The 23,105-nt window shown below is 36.0% G+C and overlaps 1 protein-coding gene across 3 annotated transcripts in view; it reads right to left on the reverse strand.

Moving 5' to 3' along the window:
* The window catches only part of LOC306872361 (phospholipid-transporting ATPase ABCA1-like), a 33,907-nt gene that overhangs the window by 6,254 nt on the left and 4,548 nt on the right, over positions 1-23,105 (reverse strand). The window contains exons 6-39 of one of the 3 annotated variants that reach the window (XM_079420876.1): positions 20,705-20,826; positions 19,291-19,482; positions 18,289-18,378; positions 14,438-14,681; positions 14,212-14,351; positions 13,579-13,695; positions 12,221-12,415; positions 11,594-11,799; positions 11,335-11,511; positions 9,982-10,204; positions 9,680-9,901; positions 8,519-8,723; positions 8,319-8,432; positions 8,029-8,200; positions 7,804-7,935; positions 7,558-7,697; positions 7,058-7,195; positions 6,744-6,976; positions 6,559-6,631; positions 5,519-5,721; positions 5,381-5,429; positions 5,154-5,264; positions 4,307-4,455; positions 4,090-4,214; positions 3,907-4,005; positions 2,991-3,177; positions 2,813-2,907; positions 2,676-2,708; positions 2,469-2,577; positions 2,265-2,339; positions 1,223-1,392; positions 957-1,134; positions 756-871; positions 13-157 (exon numbers count right to left, since the gene is read on the reverse strand). In XM_079420876.1, coding sequence (XP_079277002.1) covers positions 13-157; positions 756-871; positions 957-1,134; positions 1,223-1,392; positions 2,265-2,339; positions 2,469-2,577; positions 2,676-2,708; positions 2,813-2,907; positions 2,991-3,177; positions 3,907-4,005; positions 4,090-4,214; positions 4,307-4,455; positions 5,154-5,264; positions 5,381-5,429; positions 5,519-5,721; positions 6,559-6,631; positions 6,744-6,976; positions 7,058-7,195; positions 7,558-7,697; positions 7,804-7,935; positions 8,029-8,200; positions 8,319-8,432; positions 8,519-8,723; positions 9,680-9,901; positions 9,982-10,204; positions 11,335-11,511; positions 11,594-11,799; positions 12,221-12,415; positions 13,579-13,695; positions 14,212-14,351; positions 14,438-14,681; positions 18,289-18,378; positions 19,291-19,482; positions 20,705-20,826 — 4,979 coding nt within the window. Of the gene's footprint in view, positions 1-12; positions 158-755; positions 872-956; positions 1,135-1,222; positions 1,393-2,264; positions 2,340-2,468; positions 2,578-2,675; positions 2,709-2,812; positions 2,908-2,990; positions 3,181-3,906; positions 4,006-4,089; positions 4,215-4,306; positions 4,456-5,153; positions 5,265-5,380; positions 5,430-5,518; positions 5,722-6,558; positions 6,632-6,743; positions 6,977-7,057; positions 7,196-7,557; positions 7,698-7,803; positions 7,936-8,028; positions 8,201-8,318; positions 8,433-8,518; positions 8,724-9,679; positions 9,902-9,981; positions 10,205-11,334; positions 11,512-11,593; positions 11,800-12,220; positions 12,416-13,578; positions 13,696-14,211; positions 14,352-14,437; positions 14,682-18,288; positions 18,379-19,290; positions 19,483-20,704; positions 20,827-23,105 lie in introns of all 3 variants that reach the window. The other 2 variants (XM_079420875.1, XM_079420877.1) reach the window with 2 other exon arrangements.

The raw sequence follows: 23,105 nt of genomic DNA on the forward strand, positions 1-23,105 counted from the left end.
TTATGAACTTACATTGCTGCCGAAAAGCTCCAGGACAAATGTGGATACGCTGCCATTTATTCCAATGAGGATGTTAACGCTGGTCAAAACCACATATGCTGTACTGGGAATCTTAAAGAAGAATGACGCTGGGTACATCAGGGGTGTTATGGACCACCTAGATGGACACAAAGACATGCACATGGCCAAAGTTTTCATACTAGTGACACATTTTTAGATATATCATACATATAGTCTATAAAAATCTGCTAAAGTTTGGGGTCTGTATGATTTTTTTAAAGAAGTCTCTTCTGCTCAACAAGGCTGCGTTTGTTTGATCAAAAATACAGTAAAAACAGTAATAATGTGAAATATTATTACAATTTAAAATCACTGTAACTTGTTTGAAGATATTTTTAAAATGTAATTTATTCCTGTGATGCAAAGCTGAATTTTCAGCATCATTACTCCAGTCTTCAGCGTCACATGATCCTTCAGAAATCACTCTAATATGCACTTTAGAAACATTTTTATCAATTTTTGTGGAAACCCTGCTACATTTGTTTCTGGATTTTTGATGACTGGAAAGTTCAAAAGACAATATTCTTTGAAATAGAAATCATTTGTAAAATTATAAATGTCTTTTCTGACACTTTTGATTAATTGAATGCATTCTTGCTTAATTTCTTCCAAAGAAAAACTTACTGACCTCAAACTTTTAAACAGTAGTGCATAATAAATAGTAAGGGCTACTGGACCAATCTTTTGCGTCTTACCCATAGAGCAACAGCAGCAGAGCAAGAACAGGAAGATTGGTGGAGGACACATAGGCCTCTTGCTGGAAACAGATGAAGATAATGATGACCAGGGTCGCCGGGACAATGTAGTTGCACTGAAGGACAAACATGCAATCAGTCAAATGGCATTTGGACAGATGTTGATACGTTTAGAGTAAAAACATTTTACAAAATCCTCACCATGTCCCACACAAAGTTGGCCAGCCAGTAGAGGAAGGGCTGCACTCCACTGATGAACTGCATGTGTTTGGCTTTATTCACTCTCTCCTGGATGAGGAACACCACAAAGCTGGCCGGGACGAAAGACATGGCGAAGATGACGCAGATGGACACCAGCACGTCAACTGAGGTCGTCATTCTGGGAAGCAGATGGGGTCAAAGGTCAGAGATATCAAGACTGTGTGTGTAAATGCAGTGGAGTATGAACTGCGCTCTTGGTTACTTACAGCGCCACCTGTGAGAGCTGCTCTTTGGTGAGGTTCAGCGGATGGTTGAATGCTTTGATGCCGAATTTGGAGCGATCCAGGCCAGGGGGCAGATTAGCACGCAGGACAGCATTGTTTATGACATTGAGGAACGCTCCGATACTGTGCCAACCCTTATTATTGAACCAGATCTGCAATAGAACACAATCATGTCACTCTTCTTGCTCTTATAGATCAACAAAAGCCCTTACAGCTCTTTGACATTGTGCAATCAGCAATGTTTATGAGCTTTGGCATAATTACAGACTACCCATCTACAAAAATAGATTAACTTTGGCCTCAACTGACAATGTTGCATTGTGTCTCTGACAGCCTCCTCCTCTTAGATGCTTTCATATAAAATATATTAAGACCTGTGAATATGTGTAATTTTCTTTTTGCATTTTTACACATGCAGTTTTATGTATTTTTGACATTTTATTATTTATGTACTTGTAGTTTTGTGCATATGCAACTTACAATAACAATTTTATATATACATTTTTACAATAACAATTATTTATATATATATATATATATTTTTTTAAATATATAAAAATATTTAATATATAATTAAATATAATATTATGATATAATCTTAATATATATATATATATATATATATATATATATATATATATTGTAAATTATTTATTTTATTATAAAATTATTGATGTACTTGTAGTTCTTTATATATTTCTATTATTTAAATATCAATAATATTAGTCAATATAGACTTAAAACAAGGACATAAATACCTCACAAAAACATTTTGTATAATGGCACCTTAAGTTTAGCCGATTTTCTACTGGACAATATCTAAAGCTGTTTATAAATAGTGTTAACACTGTTAACAATGTGTTAACGCTCTGCCAGGAAATCTATTGATGGATTAAACGCACCAAGACACATTTACATAATCAAGCACTTGTGTGAAGTCTTTATTTTACAACTTCATCATGACTGTGACAAACATGACGTCTATGTTTGTAAGGTCAGACAAATACATCCAGTCAGTACTCACCTTCACGTTGTTCTTGGTATCGAGACCTCGGATGAAATTTGATAGGCTTCCCAAGAAGCGGTCAGCTGCGGTTCCCTGTGGGTTGCACAATAAAAATAGGTTGAAGGCAGGTAAATCCCAAGCATTGGGCAACAACTGCTTTCAGGTTTATGAGCCCTAGCTGGTGTTTAAACATCAGCCATAAATGTAACACAGGTGACATACCGTTTGAAGATTGAAGCGGTTACGAATGTGAGAGATGGCATCGGTGATCTCATCACCAGAGGGGAGGAGGGCCTGAGAGCTTCTAGCACCCAATGAGAATCCACCATACCTGCAAAACAGCCAATCAGAAACAGATTTGAGGCCCAAATCTTCCACTGGATTATTATTCCTTTCCTCATCATAATAGATCTGAACTGATGAGTTTACCTGAATTCGTTGACCCAGAGCTTGTTCTTCAAGCTGAACAGACAAAACAACACAACTCAGAGTTAAAGCACATTCAGGAGAATGAAAACCAGAAACATCAAGCGAGCCTTTATTTCTGAATTTATTTCTTAACTCACCTTTTCCCAATAATCTGTGCATATGTTTTCACCAAGTAGTCTGAAATGTTTCTGCCTGACAGATTCTGCAAGGTTTCATCAGTGGTGACTTTGATCTAAGGGAAATCAGAAGAGATGGTTGTACTGTCATTGAAACATAATAAAGCAATATTGCTAAGTATTTGGTGACTATGTCTACCTGAGGCGGTGGCAGACCCCCTGCTCCTGGCGGACACTCGGGAAGCATCTTTTTTCTTCCTTCACAGCTGCACTCACACAGAGGCGATGGGTTTTCCATACTCCAGTTTCCTTTTACGAATATATCCTGAATGGTCTCGGGAACCTCTGGAACCATCCACTCTCCATCTTTAATCGGACATGATTTGCTACTTTTCACACACACACACACACAAAAAAATTTAATTCCCCACATTTTTTAAAAAACTTATTGGATACTCAAATCTATGGAAGCCTGTTTCTGCCACTGAATAACAAATAAAAAAGGCAGAATTGTGGGATATAAACTCACAGTTGCGATAGTTTATGTCTTGCAATTCTGACTTTTTTTCTCGCAATGATGCCTTTCTCAGAATTGCGAGATATAAACGCAGTTGTATATTTTAAAGTCAAATATTGATATTTTTTTAAATTGTGTATATCTCACAGTTCTGACTTTATAATTCACAATTGCATACAAACTCGAAATCCTCAATTTTTAAATCAGAATTGTGGCTTTATATCACGCAATACTGACTTCTTGACACACAACTAGTTTATTTCTTGAATTTCGGAGGGAAAAAAGTCATAATTGTGAGTTGCAATGACCTTTTTTTATTTTTATTCAGTGGCACAAACCAGCTTCCATACAAGTTTATATAGATAATCTCTGATAATTGATAAATGTTGAAAAACCAATAAACAGATAAATCAATATCTCTGATAATAACTAAATAACTGAAATAAAGGGCTGGGATTTTAATTACAGGAATGTTCATAGTTGACTGTCAATTAAAACAAAGACTCAATTAAATATAAGAATTTTCTAAATGCAAATGTATTCACTAATATTTTTAATTTACAACAAAGCAAAATTGGAAAAAAGTTTGAAGACTCACGCAGCGTTTTGCTCATCTGTGCATTGTTCATTGTAAGCGGGATTGTCCATCAGAGCTTCAAATAACTTGTTTGTTTGTCTGTCCTCTGGTGCATCATTGCTGTAGTCAGAAACCAGTCATCAGACTCTCAAAGAATCATGGGAATTAAAGAGCAGGTGCAAATGTTTGGACGGTAGCGTGTACCTGATGAAGGAGAACTGCTCCTCATACATGCTGGGCTCCAGAGCGAGACTGGGATACTTTCCGAAGGGAGGGACAATGAGGCTGAAGACCAGAGCAATGCACACGAACACAGCGGGAAGCACAATCTGGAAAGATACGTTTTTTAGTATATTACATTTAAGCAACTGCAAACAGACAACACAGAAATGCACTGTTAAATATTGTATGAAGACCATACCTGAGCAAAGAAACCTTTCCGGGAACGCCTTGCGTACAGGAAGCGTTTCCAGAGCAAAGCTACAAACTGCTGTCTCTTCAGACTCCAGCCCTTCACCTGGTGTGAACCTTTACCATCAGCGCCGCCCAACCAGTCCGTCTCACGAGATTCTGCAGGTGCACATCAACCCAAAAACAGTTTAATAAGAATAATGCTTACCAAATGCCATATCTTCCAGTAAATAAGCAAAAGAAATAATAATTTATTTTCAGTCATATGAAATCACATGCACCAAAATAAGAATACATAGCAATAAAATGAATGAACAAATGAATCACTGAATCAGTTTCAAACTGATTAACTAAAACAGAAATTACATAAATTCCAATAAATAAATAACATAAAAAGTGCATTCAAATCATTATTGTTATCACTAAATATAAAATGTACACTAATTGAAATAAAATAAACATTAACTGCAATAAAATGAAATATCAAAATTACTTTTTTAGTTATTTGCTAAGGCAATATTTCTAAATTTAGTTATAATTTCACTAAAAAAAAATTAAAAATCTAATAAAAACAACAAAAACAAACAACAAAATTACTAAAACATTAACTAAAATTTAAATAAAAAACATAAAAGTAACTATAAATGTAAAATTAGCTATAAAACAATAAAAGTAAAAATGCCAAAAAATATCAAAATTTTAAACTAGTGTAAAATAAAAATAACCCTGATTCAAATGAAAAAAATACTGGCCATGCTCTAGACCGCATACATCAAACTTCAACACATGAGATGATGGTTCAGATTTCAAAATATATTTAAAGTAAGCGAAGGATGAAGGATGGATAAAGTAACTACCTGGATCACCTTCTGAGTCATTGAAATCAACGTCTTCGGTGAAAGGCTTCAGGCAGCTCTGATGGTCACCAAAAGCATGTCTCCTGTGCCTGCGTGCAGGTATGATCCCGTCTGATCCACGACAAAACAGGAGAAACACAGTGACTCCATATGTTTCCAGAGACACTATTGCTAAATGTTTACAGTAAGCACGGGCAACCGTGAAAGTAAAATGTGTTCGGTTTTACCTGACATCTCAGCATCAACACCGTTGTCCTCTGCCACTTTGAGGAAAATCTGCTCAAAAGAATCAAATACAAACCAATTATATTCACATTCTTGCATGAAATAAACTGAGATTTGAAGGGTTTTCAATGATTCGTTACCTCCTCCAGGGTTGTGTCAGAGATGCCGTAACTTGAAATGCCGAGGTCAGTGAGCCGGTCGTCGATCTCATGGAAGAGCTCCACAAACGCTCCGTCTTTGGCCGACTCGTAAGGCAGAACGTAAGCAATCTCGTGACCGAGATCTTCAACCAGCCTGGCTGTAGGAACGTGCTTGAAAATCACATTGGAGATCAAGGAGATGTCTGGAATACAGAAAGAGTTGACAAAACATTCAAAATGCGTGCATGACTAGAGCTTTGCTCCAAAACAAGTGGGTTTGGAATAATATGAGGGTGAGTAAATAATGCCAGAACTTCATTCTCGGGTAAACTATCATTTTAAAAGTTTATAAACTCCATATATCAGTGTTATTTTAGTATTATTTATAATATTAAAATTTTTATGAATATTTTTAATTAGATTTATATTTTTATATTTTTAGTTTTAAATTTAATTTTACATTCATTTCCATAAATTTTTTATGTACTTTTGTTTTCATTAATTTTTTTGGTATTTTTATTAAATATTAATATTTAGTTAATATAATTTTTTATTTCTAGGTAAGATTTATCATTTTTGTCCATCTAATATTTAGTTTTCATTTATCTTAATTCTGTTTTTAGTTTTAGTTATTTATTTTAGTTAGTATTTTAGTGCTTCAGCTTAACCTCATTTCATTTAGTTGCCATTGCAATATTTAATTTTTTTTTATATATACTATATATATACTTTATTTCACTTTTAGTTTTAGTATTAGTTCAGTTTTATTTTAGTTAGTAAGTACAGTGATTACTTGCTCATCAACATTTCTAATTTTTGTTTTCCATTTAATATTTCGTTTTAATTTATTTTTATTTCAGTTTTATTTTTTATTTATTTGAGTTAGTTATTTTAGTGATTCAATTAGTTCAGTTTTGTTTAGTTTACATTTCCATCTAACATTTCTATGTATTTCACATTTGCTTATTTTAATTCAGCTTTATTTTAATTAACAAACTAGTAGAATAGTTTTAGTTAACGATAATAACTCAGCTATATACCTATGGTGGTGGTTTCACTTTCATGGTCGCTGCCCAGTCCAGCATCAGAGCTGCTCTCAGATACACTGTCCTCCTGCAGAGACAATGAAAATCACAAAATATGGCACCAAGAAAACTTCAGATTGAGTCAGTAATATAAATATGGAGATTCCCTTATAGCCAAACTACATATTAAGCATTCGCACCTTCTTGAGGCTTGCTTTGGTGTAGGAGACGGTGCTGCTGGAGGTGCGGCAGGAGCTGGCCGAGAGATCGAAGTCCTTCTTCACCAGCGTCAGGTAATATCCCGTTCCCAGCTGGGTCTTGAGGAAGAGAGAGGAGCCCACACAGCACAGCTTCCCGTGGGAGATCATGGCAATGCGATCCCCCAGGATATCAGCTTCGTCCATGTGGTGGGTGGATAGGATGATTGTGCGTCCTGAAGGTAAAACCACACGACTTAATGGACATTTTTAACTAGATCAACACGATGGTGTTCACTAAAACAGAATCTGCTTACCTTGGCGATACTTGAGCAGCAGGTCCCAGATGCCCCGGCGAGCGTAAGGATCGACTCCGGCTGTGGGCTCATCCAGGATCACGACCTTTGACCCTCCAACAAATGCCAGCGCTACTGATAGTTTCCTCTGCATTCCTCCTATAAAGACCATAACAGTTAGTTCTGTTACCGTTTCATCATAGTCACAGTATATGAGTACTTTTATACCGCAATACAGTTATTTTAGCTGGCATTTCAACAAAAAATGGATCATACACTGCTGTGCAAACATTTGAAAGATGCATTAATTCGATCAAAAGTGTCAGTAAAGACATTTACAATGTTACAAAAGATTTCTGTTTCAAATAAATGCTGCTCTTACAAAATTTGTATTTTTATCAAAGAATCCGGGGGAAAAAAATTCTCTCATCAAAAAAATGCAGCCTTGGTGAGCATAAAAAGAAAAAATCATATAAATGGTACAGCAAAATCTCTGCTGTTACACAATGTGCTTTCCGTACCTGAGAGCTGGTTGGTGCGAGATTTGCGTTTATGAGGCAAGCCGAGGTCCATCACGATCTGCTCCATCTCAGACTTCACCTTCTCCTCAGGCAAACCCTTCAGACGTGCATAAAACCAGATGTGTTCCTCCACGGTGAGCCTGAAACACATGCAATGAGAACACGGTCCATATTTAGAGCTGCTATTATTTATGTCATATACACAAAAAAACTGAGCTCCTAAAATCTGTGTTTGGTGTAACGTACATGCTAAATAGGACGTTATGCTGTGGACAGACGCCCAGGTTTTGGCGTATAGTGTTCAGATCGGTGCGGATGTCTTTGCCCTGGATGTAAGCGGTGCCCGAGGTGGGTGGAAACAGGCCAGTGAGGATAGACCTAAGAAAACAAGAAAAATTGAGCTTATCTTCTTAACATCATCACTTTATTAACATCAGATATAAAAGGATCTGAGGATCTGAGTTGTCGTACATGGTTGTGGTTTTCCCAGCACCGTTGTGACCCAGGAAGGAGGTGATCTGACCCTCATAAAAACCCAGAGTCAAACCGTCCACCGCTAGTTTGCCGTTGCTGTAAACTTTCATCAGATTCTCGATGTAAACACCTCGATCCAGGTGAGCCGGTTCTTCTTCAATGCATACAGCTAGAAAACAGATCAAACAGATGTTTGGCTCCATCTTGAAAACTTTAATGTATATTAGAGGAAAATTAAGATACATAAATATCAGATTTTGGTTAGATTTTTGGTTTCATTCCTCTACCTTCAGCATTTTCCTTCTTGTTGGTCGGTGCTGATGTAAGCCCACCACATTTCTCTCCACACCAGTATGACTTGGTGAAGGGGAAGTACCAGGGTCGTGGGATGCCATATTGACCTGTCGGAGTGACATTTTTAGACCATGAGTAACATCCCAAAACTGTCGTTGTCTTGAAAGTACATCTCTTCAAAAAAGCCACGTACCTGGAAACACAGCTTCAATGTACCAGGTCATGATGGCGTAGAGCACCGAATCGAAGAGCATGAGAGAGATGGATGTGGTGAGATTGTAGCTGTCATCCTGCATGGGGCTGGAGAGCAGGTTACTCCACTGGATTCCCACACCCTGCTCCTCGAACAGAGCAAAGTACTCACAGCCGAAGCCGAACGCCACCGGAGACAAGAGGCTCTGAGGAAAGAGAGACGGAGGTGTTCAATACATGACGGGAATCACCTCTAAACAGCAAAGGTCAGGGGTGTAAAAAATGTAATAAGAAATTAATAATAAAAAATAAGATGAAAATAAATAATAGAAATTGATTAAAAATAAACTGAAAATAAATAAAAAACATTTTGATTATAACAGATAAATGCATACAAATTAGGTTAAACTAAAAAAACAATGATTATAATAAATAAATGCATAAAAACTGGATTAAACAAAAAAAAAGGATCAAATAAAAATTATTACAATAATAACAATAAATAGTAAAATAGATTAAAATAAATAAATAAAAATGTGATCATAATAAATGCATAAAAACTAAACTAAAAACATTATTTGATGAAGATAACTAAATAAAATATGTATAAAATTATAATAAAATTGTTAATAATAATTAAAAAGTAAGTAAATAAATAAATACTAAAATAAATAAAATAAAAATGATAATAATAAATAAATGTAATTCAAATAATAAATTAAATAAATAAATAGATAAAATAAATAAGCAATAAATAAATAAACAAGTATTAGTTTAAAATATATAAAAATCTATTTCAAAATGAATACAAAAAAGTGGTAATAAATAAATTAATAAAAATTGTATTAAAAATCAATTTGTTTAAAATAATAAAAGATAATAATTAAAATTGAAATAAATAGCTAAAAATAAATAAATACAAATTTGATTCAAATAAATCAATCAATAGATAATACATCTACAGTACCTACAGTAATTTAAACATCTTACAATATATTTTTTCACAGTATAAATTGGGTCTTTATAACACTATACAAACTATGTAGACGACTCGCATGAATATATCTGGGGGTCCGCAGCATCTAAAATATTGAAAACCCCTGGCGCTGGGTAATTGCAAAAGGCAAAGCAGATGACATCAATGAATAACATTTACACTCACCACTACTACTTTGGCTCCAAAGCCGACGTAATCCTGCCAGGCCACGCACAGCACATAGGGAAGGTAGAGAGTGAAGTATATGATGCCCCCGCAGGCCGCGGCGAGGTTAGCGCGGGAGAAGAGCGTGCTGATCAAGAAACACTGCATGATGGTCACGACCGCAAACGAGGCCAGGAACAAGTAGACTACGCCAGGATCACTGTACGGCAGCAGATTCCCCATCTGAGCAAAACATGACAAACAAAACCATGTTAAATAGTTGTTAGGGTTATATTTTTATATCAGTCTTTGACAATACGCACCTTCAGGATGAGCACCAGCAGGGCGGCGCTGATGAGCAGTGGGATCAGGCTACTGATGAACCAGCTCAGCCACAATATACCATTATCCAGACCCATAATCCTCATGGTCTCCTTGAGCCGGGCTTCCTTCTCGTACACCACACCCTTGATGATGATGGCCACCGAGTACATCCAGGCCAGAGTCATGAACAGAGGCATGGAGCGGCTCATTACCCGCAGGAAACTAGGGCAGAGCAGACAGGATGGGTTACACCTTCAGCATGAAGATAAATAATGGCTGATTCGCTGCTGATAAAACACGCAAGAGCACGTCCGTTTCAAAAGACATCTGCTAAGATACCTAGTTTAGGGCAGAAGCAGGATCATGTGCATCTCTTAATCTCATAATGCACTGAAATAAACTCAGTATAGTTAATAATTGACAATTATACCCATTATTTGTGTTTCTATGCTTATTACAATATCACATTCTTAGCTTGGCAACATGCTAACTTTACTGAAATCAAATCTATAGCACACTGGTCACTTTTGAGGTTTTACTTCAGTTGATATGAGATAACTTAGTAGTCAGCTGACTTTTAATGCATTAGAGGGGTTTTCAAACTGGGAACTGTTTAGATAAAAATGAAAAAATAAATAAATAAATAATTAAAAAAAATATCATTTTCAAAATAGATTAAAATACATTTAGATTTAAACAAATAAATAAAAGAATAAATAAATAAATCAAATAAAATTACAGTAAATTAAAAACAAAAGTAAAATTAATAAAAAATGGATAAAAATTGAAATAAACAATAATAGCAATTTGATTAGAATAAAAATAAACAATACAAAATAGATTTAAATAAGTAAACAAACAAAAAAATAAAAGTAGAATTAAAGTAAAAATATTAAAGTAAAATAAAAAAAAAAATTATCAAATTAAAAATTGAAATTAGCAAACAATAACAGCAATTTGATTGAAGATAAATAATAAATATATCATACCAATTAGATTTTAAATAAATAAAAAAATCTGTAGAAAGCAAAGTAAAAAAAAAATGAACTGAATTAAATAAAACTAAATCACACTTTACACATATTTATAATTTTTCACATTTTAAATTGAAAATATACATGAATAAATAAAGCTGCCTTTTGAGGATATTAGGATGGGGGTCAATCTCTTGCATGAAGACAATCATATTTGGGAACCTGTGGCATCTAAGAGACTGAAAACCCTTTCAAGACAGCAATGCAGCACAGAGCCTAATTGTTACTGATTTGTTTTTGCATGAAGCTGTGAATGAAACCCGAGTTTCAGAGTTCATTTAAAGTTCAGTTTAAAAGCTGAAGAATGCTGTTTCTTACATGTCGTCCACGTAGCAGGGATAAGGCATCTGCTGGATGTAAACTCCGGTTTTCTCCTTGCTGCCGGTCAGAGCTCGTATGATGCCGTGTTCAATCACGTCCTGCAGGTAGGAGAAGCCGCCCCAGATGTACCGCATGTCTTCAAACGGGTCCGCTCGAGGACCGGGATCCCAGTATCTACAGCGAAACACAACCATCAGCTCTCAGAGAGTTAAAATCCTGCTTATTTTCTCCATTATCAGAAACGCATGTCTCCTACCCGTCCTTGATCTTGTTGGTGCGCTCCACGTTATCGATGTCCATGCGGATCTTGTAGTTGATGTTGGGCGGCAGGTCGGACGTGTTGGCCTGCATGTCAGGAAACACTATCCCAGCCCAAAACTTGCGGTCATCCAGCAGATGCATGGACTTGTTTACCAAACGCTCCTCATTAGCCACCGGCTCCAGCTTATCCAAGTTCACACACTTCAGGGGAGAATGAAAATAAACAGTTTATCGAAAAGAAGTCGGGGTCAGGCTGACAGAATGATGCAATTCTGGCAATCAAAAAATTCAGGGCCAGTTTACACGATTATTTAATGAAATAATCAGTCAGTTCGGCTAACTTTGGACTGGCTTGACCTGCTTTGGTGGTTTGCAGCATAATTGATTTGTTACTGTGATTCAGTGGAGAACTGAGAGGTGTTTCTTTATCTGACAGAGTGACACACTGACCCAGAAAAGTAAGACATGATCTGAAAACTCAGAACCATTTAATTGATTAGCAGCGATCATAAGACGTCCACATAACCATTGACATTATCAGTCAAGTCAATTATAATGAACAAGCCAGTCAGATCTAATCTTTGTGTTTGTGTAATGAAGACGAGTGTGTATACAGGCATACCTCCATGAACCGTGAGATGGTCTGGATGGCCTGATCCATCTCGCTGAACACTTCCCGCCACGTGTACGCTGAACCATGGGGACGCGTGTCCTCTGAGGCCTTGGACAGAAAGCTGGACATGTCCTCCACACGCCAATCAGTCCCGCTCAGCTTGGCGTTAAAGAAGCGAGCGCTAGCGTTGTTCTGGAGGAGCGTCTGTTGAGGAGAAATAGCATTCAATTAATTACTGAAATATTACGTAGCTAATGTAGCCGTACAAGATCAAGATTCTGGTACTATAAACTAGTGCATCAATAAATGTAGACAAAAAACTAAATGTTAACAAAATTATGACATGCTACTTTTTGTGAACAATTTTATTATGCACTTCATAAAAATTTATATTATAAAGATGTCTAAAATATTATTTGGAAAATATTTATTTTTATATTAAGTTAAATTATTACATTTTCCCCTTATTATTGTACTACACTGTTAGATTTATTATTTATTTACATACTTATTTTAATCAAATTTTTATTGATTTATTCATGGTACTATAAATTAATGCATCAGTAAAAGTAAACAAAAAAACTAAATATTAACATTATTTAATAATTTGAAAACATTTTTACTACACACTTTTAAACATACTTTATGCTGTGAAAAGATAATAATATAAAGATATTTCAAATATTTGGAATAAGGTAAATAAAGCTTTTTTCTATAAAGTCTTATTATATTTATTATATTATATTTTATGAAGCATTTCATTATTGTACTGTACTGTAAATTAGTGCATCAATAATTAAAATAATAACATTTTAATAAAAATTTATCCAATTTAAATTAGTTTTTTTATTTATTCACTTATTTTTTCAGCACGACCTTGCATGAAAGTCATGCACATAGCAATGTGACAGCGAGTTAAGCATTTTGTGCCTATGACAACAAAACACCTAAAGCAGCACACTTTTTCATTAGTTTAGCTACAAATAGGTCCTCAGAATTCTCCAAGGATATGAAGATCTCCAGTAATAAGTGTGCGTCCTGCAAAGCGCCACACGTTGTGTGCCATGTGAGTTCAGTGGTGAGGTTAAAATGCAGTATGGCTTTTGTCCAAAAGGTGGTAGTGTGAAGTTCACCACTGGAGCTTCTCGCAGCAGTCATGTGCTCAGAGGTGACTAACAGGAACAGTGCCTGCGTCCCAATGTGTATACTATCCATCCTAAATTCTATGTGATATTAGTAATTTTCAATACTATTTAGGGCAGATAGGGTGGATAGTATGCACATTGGGACACAGGGAGTGACTTTTGTTTCAGGAAGGTTATCTGCATCCAGAAAGATGTGTGTGTGTGTGTGTGTGTGAGACGCACCCGAACGAGGTCCATCTCCTCACTGTTCTCCATGAAGTTCCAGATTTTAGGTCTCATCTCTTCCCACATGCCACCGAGGTCCCTGAGCACACCGAACTCCTGAAACGTCTTATTGACCTGAGACAAACAGAGAGACAGTTAGGATGCTCCTCTAGCTTTAGTTATAATCTAATATAATCTAAATATTAGATGAAAAACTTACACTTGAAAAATGTAAACTTAATCAACTTTAAAAATTAAAAAAAATATTGCTCTGGCAACTAGCTGAAATAAAATAAATGCAATAAAATATATAATAAAATAATAAACTAAATTTGTTTATTATGTTGAAGTTGCTACACTAAAATTACTAAAAATAACCCAAATAAAAATGAGCTGAAGCAAATATATATATAACAAAAAAATTGTTAAAACAAACTAAAATTAAAAATCAAAATTTATCAAAATATTAATAAATGCTATAAAACTATATGAAAACTACTAAAGTAAGAGTTTCTGATGACTTTGCTATTAGAAAAAATATTAAAAACAGTAATAATACAGAATGAGAATGTGTGTTCTAATCTTTGACTCACAGAAACCTGCTCAACACTAGTTTAGCATAATTAGTTTCACTCAGTGCCATCTCCTGACCTCTTGTATGATCCTCTGGGTGGCAGGGGTGTCTGGGGTGTACAAGATCTTCCCCATGAGCAGCGGCTTCAAAGCCCTCCAGATCATGCGGGATATGGGACTCGACTCCAGGCCCTTCATCATGCTGTTGCAGTAGGGCGCTAAACAAAAGAGGGGTTTTAGCAGGGTACGTGAGATATTTAATTTTTGCAAAGGATGGAAAAAAGAGCAATACAGCTTTGCTCACTGGAGGAGTTGTCGTAAACGGACACGGGATCGCTGTCGCTGTCATTGCCATAGTTCCCGAACAGGGCCTTGTAGTTGTTGTCCTCGTACCAGTTGAGGGACTTGATCTTCAGGCCTCCGCCTTCCGGGTGACCGCAGACGATACGGGACACGGCCTGGTACATGTGGTTGGGGGACTGTGTGCTGTTGCCCGTCAGGTACCGGATCTCGTTGCGCATGTCCCGCCAGCTCTTCATACTCACAAGCTGAAAAATAGTGAGAGTCAAAAAGTGCTTAAATTTCAGTAAAAGTCTTTATATAACCAACCGTTCAAAAATCTGCCGTTGATAAGATTTTTTAATATTATTGAAAGAAGACAATTTAAAATAACTGTTTTCTGTTTTAATATATTTTAAAATGTCATTTATTCCTGCGATCAGAGCTGAATTTTCAGCATCGATACTCCAGTCTTTAGTATCACATGATCTTTCAGAAATCATTCTAATATGATGATTTGCTGCTGAAAGAAACATGTATTATTATTATCAATGTTGAAAACAGTTGTGGTGCTTTTTGTGGCTTTCTGTCAGGATTCTTTGATAAATAGAAAGTTTAAAACAACAGCATTTATTTGAAATTGATTTTTTGTAACATTAGAAATGTTTTTACTCTCACGATCAATTTAATGTATTTGCCGAATAAAAGTATTCATTTGATTTTTCCGATTTTTCTGATTCTGACTTTTTTTCATTAAATATCATTAAATATCTTTTTATTTACAGAGATATGTTCATTTCCAGAAATGAAAATTCTGTCATCATTTACTCACCCTCAAGTAGTTCCAAACCTGGTCCTGTATGAATATCTTTGTTCTGCTGAACACAAAGGAAGATATTCTGAAGAAAGTGGGAAACAGAGCAGTTCTGAGGCACCATTGACTTCCATAGTATTTTTTTTCCTACTATGGAAGTTAATGGAGCCCCAAAACAGCCTGGTTACAAACTTTCTTCAGAATATCTTCCTTTGTGCTCGGCAGAACATACAGGTTTGGAACTACTTGAGGGTGAGTAAATGATGACAGAATTTTCATTTTTGGGTGAAGTTTCTTCTGAAACGTACAAATTTAAAATAAAAGTCTAAATAAATGACATGGAAAAGACACGGATGAGTGAAGAACCGCTCACTCTGAAGACGGGTCAAACGTCACAAAACATTTACTTATGCTAAGGAATTGCTTAAAACTATTTGTCTGGCATTGAGAAAAGCAAATGTAAACACCGCAGCACCCTGTACTGTATTTATTCAGTTCTCTCAAAGTACGTCATTCATTGTAAGGAAAGGAAAGAGAAAGGCTGATATTAATTTCAAAACTCGCTATCCCGTTACACAATCTTGCTTGAAAGTGACCTGGATGTCTTAAGGTGTGCAGTCCACGTGCCTGCCTGCATTTGGGACATTATACCTCTATGTGTCAGAGGGTGTATTATTATGAAGTGTTGTCACTGTCAGCTGAAGGGTGTTACCCATGCTGACCAAACCCAAACATAACAACAATAACAATAATAATAATAATACAGAAACGTGCTTATTGCTCCTGGATGTCTGTATTGTGCAGCCAGTTTTATTATGTCATTATTTCCACGCCATCGTATGGCACGATATATACTGTCGTTTTAATGTGAAACACGAAAAGAGAAATTTGCACACATTTCACGATTTCTAAAGCCATACAACACCTTTGAGTGAGGAACAGACTAAACGTAAGTTGATAGTCTTCTCATTTGTGTTCACTTTCATTGAATAACGATTTCAATTTCCGTCGGTTCCTCACATGACACTATCGTATGACTTAAAAAATAGCACACGGACTGTTGTAATGATGCTTTTATTTTGATTTTTAAATCAATCCAAAAGCCCCGTTTTGCATTCTAAACAGACAAAATGGCCTACACAGGTTTGGAAATGAGGGTAAGTAAATAATGATGGTTAATTATGTTTAAGTACTAAGAGAAAAACCCAGCAAAAGTATAAAAATAGACGATGAATGTAAGTGTCTTCAGGGTAATCCGGAGCGTGGAGAGGAATGAAAGGGAGTTTATGAAAACCATATCTTGTGCCGCTTGCCCGACAGCAAGAACAGAGGCACTGCTGTGACACGCTCACACATGCCTGCCGAGGACGAGGTTACTATCGGTCATTCTCCTGATCAAACCAGAAGGACCTCAAGAGCACAAAAGATAACACACTTTCTGACTTTTCCATCACGTTAATGGATGCATGTGGAAAAAGTGGGCTATGAGAATGATGATAACGAGAGCGTTTTCATTTTATGAGATAAATGGATGGCTTTACGTGGTGTTACATAAGCATTCGCGCAAACGGGTTAAAGTCGGTCAGATTTGTAAAAGATGAGTCAACATGATTCACAGGCTTGTAAACACTTTTATCACGTGCCGTTTCTAAAATCACCATCAACACAGCTGAGAAGCAAACAAAGAGTTTTACTGCCAGGTTAATTTGCTTATCCACAATTTTCCATTAACTTCAACAGGGAATCAACTCAGCCAATAGAAATCATGCACTAAAACAGCACCGTCCTTTAATTCTGCAAAGCTAATATTCATTTTTACTGGAAGAATGAGATTGGTGCACCCAAATCATCCAGGGATCTCATTAGGAAAGGATCCATCTGCTCCCTCTCATGTGCATGCGATTGCTAGTCATCAATTGTTATGTCTATTGTCGCCTTGTAAGCTATCATGAGGTGTCTGAGGAAGCCCTGGAGGTAAAACAGACATGCAAACACGGCCGAGTAACTGGAGAAATAAAGCACGACCTGGAGTAACCTCTCTGCCATTGGCTTTAGCGAGGGTTACTGGAGTTCAGCTCGCATGTCTGCATTGCTTATGTGAGAACAAAGAGGAACTAATGTCGGTCAGGGCAGCGTTGACGTCGACTCAATTTCTGTTTCTGTTTCAGGTGATAAAACCGGGAAGAGACTGCTTGTGAGACACATTCCCCATGAACAAATGCCCTGTGAGATGATGAGGAAACAGTAAGTGTGTCCCTGTTTCACTTCTAAGAGCAAGCTACTTCACATTTGTCGAGCTCTGCACTTTTGCCCAGCACTGGAGGGAACCGGGAGTCTTGTGATGGGCCAAACGTCTGCTGCTAACTCACTTAACGCTCAGGTTTGGTTTCTAAACGCTGGACACCAAATACATGTGAGTGGCAACACTGAGTGTATGGCTGAAATGTCAAGCGTCAGCTCTGAGGATTTTCTAATGGACAAAGACGTGTGGGATGCTAACCGAAATAGCTATTTATTAACAGAACTTTCTGTCTCTTTAAGCAAAACCTTGATAGGGCCAAAGCGGGTTTTCACAGCGATGGTATAGAAGGACTGTTTTGGGTACCCAAAGTACCTTTCAGTGAACAGTTTTCAAAAGAAGAATTTTTTCTTAGTTACTTCCACTATAAAGAACCTTTTATGAAAAGATTCCATGGATTTTTAAAGTTCTTTATCATTAAAGAACCTTTATTTTTAAGAATGTTGGGGCAAAACAAAAATCTTAATGACTCATTAGCCCCAAAGCACAGGACAAGCATAATGCAACATTACACATCAAAAACAAGTAATGTAATCATAATTACCATTTAAACAGTCATTGATGCTTATCGCATTATAATAAGACATTTTGATTAATATTTCAAACTTGTTTTTAATCTCTTTTTTTTTGTCCTGACTAGCCAGATCCAGTCTAATATGGGATAAGAACATTTGGGAAGCTGGGGGTGGGAATTAAACACATCGCTCTGGTGTCCAGTTCAGTCCCTAAAAGCAGGGTGAGAGATATTTTCGGGGGCTCTTACCTCCACCGCTAATGCTCCCAGACTCTCCAGCAGACTGTCTGTTGCTATAGACACATCTTGGATAATCTTCGGGTCAGACTTGACATCTTTCTGCATGAACAAAACATAAAAAAGACATCATAAGCTAATTATATTGTACATGTTTTACTGTCAACATTTCAGTTCATCCTAAGTTCTGTCAATAGAACATGAACAATATTTGTATAAACAGTAGGTCATACACAGTTAATTTACTCTTTTACCTTTTCCTGTTTACAGTATATAGTAAGGCAACTTACAGTTAACCAATTAACAGCATTTGTACTTTTTCTGTAAAAATTACAAAAAACTTTCACACTGTAGGAAGATACAAATTTGCATTAACATGCATTAAGCATCTTTTAAGTCGTAAGCTGTTAGTAAGGCAATGTAAATGCATGCAAGCCACATACACTAACTCTGGACTATAACGTTGTTATTTAGGAAAAAATGTCAAAGCCCTCATTGTCCCGTTGCTTTCATAACTAAATCGCTGCGCAAAAATAGCAGTGACCTGGCATCTTGCAATCTCATTGTTCAAAGAAAACGAGTCTAAAGTGAACATACACAAAGACATCAATATGTGAAGACTCCTGGCTGATGGCCATCGCTGTTCCCTTTTCATGCACAAATATGCTGAAATAATTATTCTGATTGGCAAAAACATATTATGTAAAAGTGACCATTATGTGACCACAATGTTATTCTATACTGCTTGAAGATTTCAGAGTTCACTGGGTCTAAAATACAAAAATATACACTTGTCCTAGTTTGTGTGTAATTGGTTTACAGAACTGGTGGATTCCTTTGTTTATTGTGGCATTTATTGCATTATTATAGTCCAGTAAGCAACTTCTATGTGAAATATAAGGGACATAATACACATCTTCACAAGCAATCATTAACATGGGCACTTTCGTTCTTGTATTCTAGTTCTTTTGATATCGGTTAATAATTATTTTTTTAACAGTTGTTTTTACTTACCCGTATTGGCTTCAGGAAGTCAAGGTTGGATAGGAAGTGGCTCTCTGCGTTGTTCAGCCATTCAGCAGATGACTGACAGATGATGTTTTGCGTCTGCTGAGACACGTCCTTGTCGGCTATAGTCACAAACTCCTCCAGAGATGTAGTATTGCACAGGTCTCTGAGATGAACGCTGAAGCCTTTAATAAGCACCTGTGTATCACAAATAGCAGTTGAAACCAACTAAACATCTTTGTTTCTGCACTTTTTAAGCCAATCATCTGAGCTATAAATGTCATGTGACTATTACACACAAGTCAATCACATTTATAGACTCTCAATGGCGAGCTTATATTTATTAAATGATACATTTAAGTCTGCAGATCTCCAGAGAATGGGTGCAAATGATTGTAAGAAAGAACATTACGTGATCACGTAATTACACGCTCTTTCTTTTGTGAAAAAGGCAATGGACAGCCTTTGCCCAACAGACAGATTTAAACACAGCCTGCCCAAAAAAAGAAGTCTTGTTCTTTACTTTTTTGTAAGATCGTGACTCTCTATCAGCTCCGTCACTCTCTCAGAGACACAATCCACCATTCATTTATTAAGAACAGGATGTTCTGACATGATGTCTAAAGGCTAATGTGGGAAACACTTAAGATATGACTTATCTCAGTTTCTTATATGTTCATAATATATGCACATAGACCACGGTTTAAAAATGCAAAGATGCAACAACAAAAAAAAACACATTTTTTTTTTTTTTGCATTTTAAATGCAGCTTAAGTATCCAAATTGTTTTTTTGGAGCAACTGTATTTGGTTTTATCTGGGCAACATAAAGAATTTATCTATTTTTAGACATATGCTATGTGAAGAATGAAACGCTGGGCATATTTTCAATAAACGGAAGTATGGCGTTATCAAAGCGGTCCCTATCTTGCGGCGCATCTGTCAGAGGTGCTGGGAATCGGTCGGCCTGTGTCAGTTTTCCAGGAATTGTCCTGTGGCTGTGGCTCTGCAGGGCAACAGTCATGTGACTCCACCCCCCCAAGCACACTGCAGCACGTGTACAGCTGTGCAGGACATCCATCATCCACAGCATCTGCCCGTGATCTCATATCCCATTACACCAAGGTCATCCGCATGTGAGAGCGTATGGATGCATGTACAGGGCTTTGAAAAACCGATCGCTTCATATCTGCACGAACCAGTGCGTTACATAACGATCCCAAGATAGATGATAGCCTGCAATTTAATGACTACACCAGACGGTGTGTGAAATATTTTAAGTGCTGTGTATACATGTGTGAAGGTAATTAAAGACAACACCAGGAGGGCAAACAACATACATTTGTGAAAAAAGTTCCTGATGTCTGATGATTTGGCCGTTCAAGGGTTTTTAAACAGCTTGTGTTGTGCAGTTCATTTACCTTCTCCAAGTTGACGTTAGCCTCCACTATCTGTCTCACAGCATACTTGGGCAGGGTAGCATTTTTCTCAAGAAACTCAGACAACGTTTCATTATCACGGAGGAAGTCCTTCAGCTTGAACCCTGGGAGAAAAAGAATAAGAATTTCTAAATAATATTTATGTAAATACACATTAATAAAACATAGTACTATTATATATATATAAATATATACACACACACACACACAAAAAAAAAAAAATATATATATATATATATAATATATATATATATATATATAAAACATACTATAATATTATAATTATATATATATATATATATATATATTATATATTACACACACGTATATATATATATATAATACTACTACTATAAATACTAGAATTTATGTAAATATATGTAACTTGTGCATGTAACTACTAATTTAAATATTTGAGTTTGATAACATCACATCAAAATCATGCCGACAAATAAATAAATATTATATAAATAATAATAAATATTAATATTATTAATAATATTAATATTATAATAAATATGTTTACTTTTTTAAATATTATATATATATATATATATATATATATATATTACTTATAATATAAATAATATAAATTGTAAGTTATTTAAATACATATACATCAATTATACAAGCTATTTATATAATGTATATACTTGAGTAGATAGCATCATGTAAGAATAATGCTGAATAACACAGGTCAAATTGTTTTTTTTTATTCGTTTTTTGAATTCATTACATAAAGCAGTGATTTACAATTGCACCATGAATAATATTATTTTTAACAAAGGATGTCGTTCAGAACATTGTGAAAGTATGACCCTACTGCAATTCCCAACACAATGATAAAGCGAATGAGGTAATGCAGCTGAACTATTGCATTCGGTTACTCCTGCAGTCATGAGAGAATTGCTCATTTAGCTCTCAATTCTGAGTTCATCATGCAAGATGTCCACGGTAAAGGAAGGAGGAACAACAACAGAAAGCAACTACAGCAGTGTTCTTCACAGAGCTCATTGTGCTGCGTGTCAGAACATTCCAGAAGAGTCATCGGTAAGAACTGGTTTGAGTCAGTCTCTTTTCTCTGAGGTTACTACAGGTCATTCCCCAGCCGCTTCTCTGAAACCACCAGAGAGCACTTTTCAGCTCTTATTGTTCTTTAACTATTCAGGACGTTTTTGGGAAATGAGCTATACAAAATTTCAGGGGGCGCAGAGTACAGATTTTGTACAAAAACAATACAAACACCCACAAATCCATTCGCAAACATACACGCTTGAAAAATAGGTTCCAAACAAGGGTTTTCACAGGGATTCCATAAAAGAACCTTCTTAAAAGAACCATGTGAAGAACATTTTTCCATATCATTTCCACTATATAGAATGGAAAGGTCCCATGAATGTTAAAAATTCTACATGGAACCATAGTTGCCAATAAAAAGAATATATAAAATAAAAGATCAAAATATAGCTCAGATAATTTGAGTCATCTCTGAGAAACAGTTTTGAAACTCTTATGAAACTCATTGAGGCACGTAGGATTACTAACATTTTTCCTCAGAAGACACATCTGACAGATCTTAAGATCAGAGTCAGATCAAATCTCCATTGAATGCTTTACTCTTCTAGAAGAAACAATTAGGATATCAAAGACATCTCATTTGCTATACACTCTTAAATGGTCCAAAAGGTTTAATTTTGTTTGTTCAAACATACCTTCTTCAAACATATTACTAGATTGCATTGACACATATGAATCGTAAGCATCTCTGTGGCATGAAATGATCATGTGACTCTAATCCACGGTGGGCAAAGCCAGCATCCTATTCCTCAAGCCCCAGGTGCAAACAGCAGCTCCTCAGGGGACATTAATTAAATGCTTTGAGTAAATGCAACTCCCACAAGCCTCTCTCAACAACCGTTACGAAGAGTCTTAATAAAGGTCACAAAGTTGTCCATTAATAAGCAAGTGTATTGTGAATGTTAGTGGTTTTTGCAAGTGTCACTTCTACAAGTGATCATACTTGAGGTTATCAAATAACGGGCAAAAAATAATCTACATAACAGAATATAATACAGATTTATGCAGGGCTGTAATGCAACCACCTGTCAGCTGCATAGCTATGCATTTAAAAGATCCTTGCCATAGGTCTACATAATGCTGTAATGAAAAAAAAATATTTTAAGCAAAAGAAAAAAATGATCAGATACTAATGACCACGTTTGTAGTAACCAATAGTCAAAAAATTACTAATACAGAACCTTTCCTATTTGACGTTCAACACTGAATCTCAAATGAGGAACCACACCTAATCTGATTTTCCAACAGGAAACAGACAGACAGATCCCCCTGCTGTTTCCATTTCATTGGATACACTGATGCTCGT

This window comes from Barbus barbus, assembly GCF_936440315.1.
Source record: "Barbus barbus genome assembly, chromosome: 7".
In the NCBI taxonomy this organism is placed as follows: Eukaryota; Metazoa; Chordata; class Actinopteri; order Cypriniformes; family Cyprinidae; genus Barbus; species Barbus barbus.